General features: G+C 46.5%; 2 protein-coding genes across 3 annotated transcripts; both read left to right on the top strand.

Moving 5' to 3' along the window:
- Positions 1 to 209: 209 nt before the first annotated feature.
- Positions 210 to 6,655, top strand: LOC144702467 (Pyridoxal-5'-phosphate-dependent enzyme family protein). 2 transcript variants are annotated; one of them, XM_078574527.1, is made up of 7 exons: positions 210 to 456; positions 542 to 821; positions 1,044 to 1,086; positions 1,203 to 1,562; positions 3,119 to 3,248; positions 3,383 to 3,559; positions 6,397 to 6,655. In XM_078574527.1, exons 1-7 carry the CDS (start codon positions 308 to 310, stop codon positions 6,599 to 6,601), a joined length of 1,344 nt encoding a protein of 447 aa, XP_078430653.1. In that variant the 5' UTR covers positions 210 to 307; the 3' UTR covers positions 6,602 to 6,655. The 2 variants fall into 2 exon arrangements, with proteins under 2 accessions (XP_078430653.1, XP_078430652.1); XM_078574526.1 differs by having other exon boundaries at positions 211 to 456; positions 6,358 to 6,655.
- A 111-nt stretch (positions 6,656 to 6,766) lies between these two features.
- LOC144702466 (glutamyl-tRNA reductase 2-like) lies at positions 6,767 to 8,924 on the top strand. Its single transcript, XM_078574525.1, has 2 exons — positions 6,767 to 7,285; positions 7,367 to 8,924. The coding sequence occupies exons 1-2, from the start codon at positions 7,048 to 7,050 to the stop codon at positions 8,740 to 8,742; spliced, it is 1,614 nt and encodes a 537-aa protein (XP_078430651.1). The 5' UTR covers positions 6,767 to 7,047; the 3' UTR covers positions 8,743 to 8,924.

Here is an 8,924-nt window from a genome sequence, read left to right as displayed (position 1 = left end):
CTTGATTTTATTGGAATTTCTTGATGTGGAATATTTTTCTAACAAACTGAGATCCTCAAGGAGAAACCCCAAAAGAAAATCAAAACCGGTCAAAATAAATGACCCTACGAGAATGTAATGGATGACTTTAATTTTCAATTACAAACCTGATTTTTACTGTAATTTCTTGGCAGGAGTTTATTCAGAATGAAACATGGCAAAATTTTGAACAATAACGAACAGAGTCAGCAAAGCAGTGCGGCGTCGGATTTTGATAACGAAACGCGATTTGCTGGAAGACGCTCCCCTTCTTCCCACTACAGTGGGCATGGGGTGCTCTCTTCTTCTCCCAATCGTTCCATCCCAATTTGCTACACGGATTACTGGAAGGACGGTCGTTCTGAGCACCAACTTCTGCCGGGGGTATCGTCAAGTGCGTCTCTGCTTAACATCTGCCAGTGGAACTTCACGTTCTGGGTAAACGCCCTTCTCACTCTGTCGACTCGATTTTCCGATGTAGTCGTCGATTTTTTGGTAATATTATCTGTTTTCCAACTCACAGGAGGACAGTATCTGAGTTGTTGGATAGAAAATGGATGCTGCCCGATCCTCGCGTAATAATCAACGAAATTTCATTCAAGCCTGGTCATCCTGGGGAACCCTTGTCTGCCCCATCCTTCTCCAATGTTACTTATGGGCGGCAATTCTCGGATATCAATTCGAATGGCTACTCTTTTTATGTTATACGAGATGATTTATTACATCCCATATTGAATGGAAACAAAGCGAGGAAGCTCGATGCTATCATGCCAGTGTTACAAGATAATTCTGTCACTCATGTGGTGAGATAGTTTTACCGTTCACTGTTTTCACTGAATCCGTTCGCGACATCCTGTCACTCGATGTATGTCAGACTAATTAAACTTGTCCCTCATGCCCTCATGCATAGTATTTGCTGCAATATACAGGGATACAAATTTTCGATTGGGATTTGCTTGTAATCGCACCGGATAATCTTCTCTTGCTACCAAGCTTTTATTTAACAAATTGTGTGCGACTCACAGGTCAGCTGTGGGGGTTCTCAAAGTGCTCATGCATCGGCGGTTGGTACGATTTTTTGTTGTTCTGATAATATGCTTTTTCAATACCCAGATTTTTGCGTTTCCCTTGCGCTTTATAAGTTGAAGAAACCCATCGTATTCAATATGTCGATGTTTATGCAGCTATGGCTTGTTCGGAGAGAGGCATTAGGCCACATTTGCTTTTAAGGGGAGAACAGCCGGAAGTGCCAACTGGCTACAATCTGATAACCCTGATGTTTGGAGACGTCACCTATATCCCAAGGTCAAAATATGCACATAGAGAGGAGATGTTCCGGATGCATGCGGGCATTGTGGCGAGTTCTGATGGCTCTGTTGTTTGGTTGGACGACCTTTTTGAGAGATCTTTAAATGATTATTCTCCTGGCAACGGATATTTGGATGAAAATGAATCTTGGCGAGCTTCTTTAAATGGAGCTGAAAAAGATATGCGGAAAGTCGTGGTTATTGGCGAAGGTGCAGGAAATGTGGCTGGATTGTTAGGTGAGTTTCAAATTTCTGTGGTTTTCCCTAATATCTGCCTTTAAATGCAAATTACACTCAAATGCGTTACGATGAATATTAAAGGTATCTCCATTCATCGTATTCTCCTTTAGGGCAATAGAAACTGGATTCATGTGTATGCCATAGATCCCAACCAACCATAATATTTGCAGGATCAATCATGGCTTGAAAGGAAATCTTATTTTCCATGTCAAGCGCTTTCAGAAAACAGTGCTCTCTGATCTGATTGTGAAGAAATACCCTATGAGGTCCAGTCTTTTAATGGACCACATGGGTACCTTCTGGATCCTTCTTATCTCTTATAAATACGGGAGATGAACCTTTGAAGTCCTGTTTCTGGCGCCACCTTTTCTCTTTTCTTGTCGTGATCATTGTGGAACTGCCCTGAACTTGTTCCTTTTATTGGAAAGTTCTTTTCACTTTCCACTGATGGAAGTGTTTAAAGATAGAGACAGAAAACACCTTTATGCAACCCTTGTCTTTATGAAAGACTCTTTTAGACCTTTAATAGACTGACTCAATAAGGAAGATTCCAGACCTTATATGATGTGCGCATATAAAAGTCTTGGAGAGTCTATATATTAAAGATCTTTCATCTGAAATTAAACCTATAAAATTACTCAATCATCTGTCATACGATGGATGCATCTGTCCAGACTATTTTTTTTGAAAGATCGCTAGATGAAATTCATATACGAGCAATATGGGTTTCTTACATAGGGATCCTCACCGCTCTGCTCTCTGTTCTCAAGTACTGCTGTGAAAATATACTCATTTAATCCAACGGAAGTATCCGTCTTAAATACAGGTAACCAGATTATTGTGCCAATGGTATTAAGTTGGCCCATTAAACATAAGAGAGATTTATAAAGATATGCATAATAAAATATTTATCACGACAAAGAACGATGATAAAAATAAAATGAAATACATTGGGTTAACAGGATTGCATGGCCCTGAGGGCAACCCTGATCACAAAAGAACTTAAACTACGAGTTCATGTTAATAAGTGGCTCCAATAACTCATTATTTTTTTATGGTTTAATCTGATGTTGAGAGGAATGCCGACCATGGAAGATGTATTAACCCTAATTTTTGCTGTGCTGATGTGTAGCCCAATTGCTGTAGTTGTCTTTTTATTGGCCTCTTGATTTTTTTTATCACTCATTTATTACTTTTCTGAAACCTATGTGCTTGTTGGTGATCTTTTGAGCGGGAGTATATATTTTTTGTCGTTTCCCTAATTATCAGATTACTGCTTGTATCTCTTAGTACTTGTTTACTGCATCAAAGTATTACATACTGATTCTTTTGTGCCTCGTTATTAGACGTTTACAAGTTTCTTATGTGGTTGAACCGTGGTGAAATGAATATGTCTGACACGGGTTTTCATTATTCTTCATATTTATGGAAACCTATTTCTGCCTTTTTTTTCTGACTCATTTTTTCCGAAAATAGTTCCTTATTTTTTGGCTTGTGGTGCAAGGTTTATCATAACAAAAAATCATCCATTAACTACGATCTCTCTGCCTCAGGTGTCGTGCGACTGGTGAAATATCTTTCTGAGCACGATGTAACTAGAAATGAACAGAATGTGACACTTGTTGTAGATGCTGGTACGGGGACTACTGCAGTGGGTCTAGCGATTGGAGCCATGTGCTTTGGGTATCTTTCTTCTACCATTTTTTTACAAAGATCTTGCCTTTTGGCAAGCGCCACTCTTCCTGTTTCAGTGCAGAAATCCACTGTTTAGTGTTTGATGAGATGTTTTTTTGTGGTTTGGATCCCCATGCTGACAGGTTACCTTGGAAGATAGTTGCAGTGATGCTCGCAGAGACTATCAAAGGTTACAAGAAAAAGGAAAAAATGTTGATAAATGATTTTAAGAGGATTTCTGGACTCAACAAGCTAGAACCCAGATTAAATGGCTTACAAGATGGCATCGTTCACTGGGTTGAGCGAATCCAACCTCGTAGGTAATATAGTTTCCATTTCTGTTTCTTTTATTGATGCGAGTCCCCACAGATGCATGCGTTTGTGGATTTAATTAGACCAATGCAATTTTTTGACGCCATTTTTATGAAGGCCACAGTAATAGTAGAACTTTGATGATATATTTTCGGTGCTGAATCTTTATCCCCCAAATTGATAATGCAATATATTGTTATAAGATTCAAAATGCACCAATAGTTTGTTTTTCTAATAAGCTATAAAGTTGGTCCTATTTTAGAGTCATGTATACAGGCCAGATACTATCTTTGGCCTCATTTATATTCATTGTTCTCAATTGAACGCAAATTCGGGGGTGCTGCTCTGGAACCCCAGTCTTCAGATATCTCAATTATGGCTACTCCTATTCCATGGATGGTGTAATTTCTATAAAAAATTGCCATAATGAATGCACATTAATTGTCCTTCATTTACAGCAACCAACAGCTACAGTTCCTCGGGCCCATTCACCACTGGGAAGAATAAAGAGACGGAAGGAAAAAAGAAAGAAGGTTTTTTTTACTTCGATTTGGGGAATCTCCCCGTGTTTTATACTGTTGGAGATAGGGTTGGTATGTGACAATTTGTGGTACAAAAATTGTTGAAGTGCAGAAGAGAAGAAAAAATATTATTTCATCAAGTAAAAAAGGTACAAAAAATAGTGTTTTCATCATGCTTTATAGAAGCCGTTGGGCCACTGCCCAGCGGCTAGTTAACGGCTAGTTTAAAACTAGCCGTTAGCCTTTTTTGCGGCGGGCCCCACTGTCTCCTAGTGGGCCCGATAGGTGGCTTCCTGGATTTGGGCCTTCTCCTCTGTCTTGGGCTTATTTCTCTGGACTTTTAACTCATATTTCTCAACAGTATGTAATTTGTATCAAGGGTTCCCTAAGGATAGTGAACCTCCCATATGTAATTTGTGTTAGATTTTACTCCGCCATCCTTACCTGACTCCCTGGGCAATCAGGCTCATCCTGCCACTCTGCCCTCTCTTCCACTCTCTTCATCTCATCTCTCTCTTGCATTTGCTTCTTATCCATCTAGAGTGGACCTCTATATTGTTATGCAGTCATTGATCTGCCACCGTTGACTCAATCCCCACCATCAATGCTCCTGCCTTGAGCCGACCTATATCCCAGGCACAACTCTAGCAGAACTCTCCTGGGAGTTGTCGCCACATGCTGCCATCTGTGTGGTCACCTGGAACCATACCATGCGCAGAGGATTTGCAACCCTCCTTGGATTCCTTCCAGCTTGCAGAGCATCTGCATTTGCACCCACCTGCAAATTTTTTTCCATGGAGGATGTGCACCCTGATATGATCCTCATACGACACAAGGGAATATCAGCACTTCTTAGAGAAGTTTCCCTATAAATTTAAGAAAGGCAGAGGCAGGCCTTCTGAGCTCTGCGATGATGGCACTATGGCCACCTAGTTTTGATACAAAAACCCTTGGAGCATCACCGGCCATGTCAACAATGTCTTCGCTTCCGCCACTTCATCTCCTCTGCCACGTCCTTAGCCCTGCCCTGTCATCCCCAGTGCCACATCAGCTACAATATCATGTCAGCTACGGTGCCACATCAACATGCATGCTACATCAGCATCTCTTGCCACATCATCATCTACCACATTTTGACTCCGTGCCACATCAACTTTCCAAGGCACATTAGTGTTCAGCCACATCAGCATTCTGCCATTTCTGCAATATGTTCTGCGGCCCTTCATCACCTATGCTTTGTCAATACATTTCTTGTCAAGCTGGTGGCTTTTTTCTGTGGCTTTCTCGGTGGCTTTATCATTGTCCCCTCTCTCCCTCTGACACTTTTGCTATGTCCCATGGGTGCCCTTGCATTGCATTCATCAGAGTTCCCATGGTGCCTTCAAGCGACTTTGTGACGCTCTCTGAATCCTTTGGAGAGCTTCATTAATCCCTTGCATCCTTCATGTTCATTTGTGGCGCTCAAGCAACGTCCAGGTGCTTCATTGAAGCGAATTTTTTACCGGCCCAAAGCATGGGACGGTGAGCAGTTTGAATTTGGGCCAGAAACTGAAACTGCCCCCCACCAAATTGTCTTCGGTCAGGACTGTAATATGGACGTGAGCCTCCATTGATGATTTTTTAATGAAATTTACTGTCTGAAATATGCTAAATTTGGGATTTGAACTTGCAATCTCAAATATTAATTCTTAGACATTCGCTATTCACCTAGGTGAGACTTTCAACATTGCATCATTACAGCATTACAAGAACGAGATTGGGGTCAAAACTTGTACTTAGCTGGGGGAAAGCTAGTTTGATTTTTGAACCCGAACCAACCCCAAACCAACCAACCACACACCAAACATGGTTGGGACCATGCCTCAATTGTTCAAAAACCTAAGAGTTCGCAACGATTATTCTGAGTTCCTGGAGTGACAGACTCAGCCCTTGATCTTGCACTGTTAGGACTGTGTTCCATTTTGTCATTTTCGTTCTCCATGATGAATGTATTATATTTGGATTTGTTGAGTATAAGAATGGGTGTGAGTAAATTGGATTCGATGCTGTGACATTGGCTTTTAGTACAATATGTTCTGCGTGTCTTCTAAATTCTCAATAAAAAAAGTGTTTTCATAAATTTATTAGTAAGAGCATTTGCGAGAGACTTTTGAAGGTCATTTAGATATCAGTATTCTTAATTTTATTGTATACAATGGTGTCTTGTGTCCACTCTCAACCTCAGAATCAAAACTGAGGTGAATTTTTTTCATTTTTATGTCCGTCGTAACTTGCGTGTTTTGTAGGTTTGGGAGAGTTTTAAAAGGAGAAGTTGATATGTGCAGACAAGTGGCCAGACAAACGGGCATTCTTTTGGATCCCATCTATACTCTAGCAGCTTGGGAGCAGGCGGCATGCCTCTGCCGTTCTGAAGAAGAAAACGGCTCGAATGTGATTATGCTCCATACGGGAGGGACGATGAATATGTTTGGGTTGGCCCAAAGATTCAAACCCCACTTTCATGAGTTGACCAGCGATTTTACAAACTGAATGAATAGGTCTGACATTCGTTTTGAGAGTAATATAATGTCTGGCTTTTCTAAAGCGAATTGGGTGGGCGAGGGGAGGGTTTGGTGGTGATGGCGACGCGGGGGCGGTGGGCTGTCAAGGTTTCCGGGCGAAAGGGGGTCAACCCACGACCGGTCGTCGGTCCGTAGGCGACGTCACAACGCGGTCCGAGCGAGGCCAAGTCTCCGCGGAGATTAGATGATTACCTACCCGCCTGGCTACCCCCCACCCCTCCTCTCCTTCAAAGTCTTCGTTTTCCGCCTTGCTTCTTTCAACGGACCCTTTCGCGACGCGCAAGGCCATACAAATCTCAGCCCCTCCGCTTCCCCGGCGGACAAATAACGACGACGAGGAGGAGGGCGGAAGGCTTGTTGTATCCAGTCTAGGGTTCTTCACTGCTGACGACCGAATTTCCCTTCTCCGTGGCCATGGCTGCAGCGGGGAGCTTCTCGGCGGCGCTCGCCCGACCCACCTCGTCGCCCTCTGATTCCTCCGCGAGCTGGATCTCCTCGTTCGCCAAGCCCAGCACCGCCGGCGCCCGCTTCGCTGTCCCGGGGAGGAGACCGCCCTTTCTTCGGTGCGAAGCTTCGTCGGATCGGGAAGCGGCTTCGATCAGGGCGTCCAGCGTCTCCGCCCTCGAGCTGCTCAAGGCGTCGGCCGGCGACCGTAAGATCCTCGTCGAAATCCGTCCTTTCTCGCGAGCTTTGGTGGGTAATTTGGATGTTTTTTTTTTAATCTTCCGGGCAGGATACACGAGGGAACGGAGCAGTGTTGCGGTGATAGGGCTGAGCGTTCACACGGCCCCCGTGGAAATGCGGGAGAAGCTGGCCGTGCCGGAAGCCCTCTGGTCTCGCGCGATCGGGGAGCTCTGCGATCTGCACCACATTGAGGAGGCGGCGGTCCTCAGCACCTGCAACCGGATGGAGATTTACGTGGTGGCCCTCTCCTGGAATCGCGGAATCAGAGAGGTGGTGGGCTGGATGTCAAGGGTCAGCGGCATCCCCGTCGAGGAGCTCCGGCAGCACCTGTTCATGCTCCGCGACGGCGACGCCATTCGCCATCTCTTCGAGGTTTCGTCGGGGCTGGACTCGCTCGTCCTCGGCGAAGGCCAGATCCTCGCCCAGGTGAAGCAAGTCGTCAGAGTGGGGCAGGCGAGCGGCGGATTGGGCAAAGTCGTCGATCGGCTCTTCAAGGACGCCATCACGGCCGGGAAGCGGGTCCGCAGCGAGACGAACATCTCCGCCGGCGCCGTCTCCGTCAGCTCCGCCGCCGTCGAGCTGGCGCTGGCCAAGCTCCCCAAGTCCCGCGCCCTCTCGGCCAGGATGCTCGTCGTCGGCGCCGGCAAGATGGGCAGGCTGGTCGTCAAGCACTTGGCCGCCAAGGGCTGCGCCGCCGTCGTGGTGGCGAACCGCTCGCCGGAAAGAGTCGCCGCTCTGCGGGAGGAGATGGCAGACATCGAGATCACCTACAGGCCTCTGTCGGAGCTGCGCGCCTGCGCCGCCGCCGCCGACGTGATCTTCACCAGCACCGCCGCCGAGGCGCCCTTGTTTTTGAAGCACGACGTGGAGGCCCTGCCGGCGCCCGGGGAAGCCGCCGGCGGCTCGCGGCTCTTCGTCGACATCGCCGTGCCGAGGAACGTCGGGGCGTGCGTCTCCGCCGCGGCGGGGGCGCGGGTGTTCAACGTGGATCATCTCAGGGAGGTCGTGGAGGCGAACCGGGAAGACCGGCTGAGGAAGGCAGCGGAGGCGCAGTCCATTATCGCGGAGGAACTGAGGCGGTTCGAGGCGTGGAGGGACTCGCTGGAGACGGTGCCCACCATCAAAGGGCTGAGGTCCTACGCCGAAAGAATCCGACTGGCGGAGCTGGACAAGTGCTTGCAGAAGATCGGCGACGAGGAGTTGAGGAAGAGATTCCGGAAGGCGCTGGACGAGATGAGCTCGGGCATCGTGAACAAGCTCCTTCACGGCCCGCTGCAGCACTTGAGGTGCGACGGCAACGACAGTCGCAATCTCGACGAAATGCTGGAGAACATGCACGCCCTCAACCGGATGTTCAGCCTTGACACCGAGAAGGCGGTTCTGGAACTCAAGATCAAATCCAAGGTCGAGAAAGCTCAGAGATGACCGCGCCGGCGGCTTCTCGATTGCTCATTCTCCTCCTATCTTTGTGAGTCGCTGTGCTGTTCTTGAGCCTGTTTCTCATGATTCTTCCGACGTCGGGGGTTTCCCTGCATAATTCTTTTCCTTTTCTTTTTTTTGTTGGATTGAATAAGAGGCAGACAATCGCCTGCAACGATTGATTATAA

This window comes from Wolffia australiana, chromosome 4 (assembly GCF_029677425.1).
Source record: "Wolffia australiana isolate 7733 chromosome 4, ASM2967742v1".
In the NCBI taxonomy this organism is placed as follows: domain Eukaryota; kingdom Viridiplantae; phylum Streptophyta; class Magnoliopsida; order Alismatales; family Araceae; genus Wolffia; species Wolffia australiana.
The sequence above is the reverse complement of the archived record's forward strand: the minus strand, read 5'-3'. Positions and strand labels throughout refer to the sequence as shown.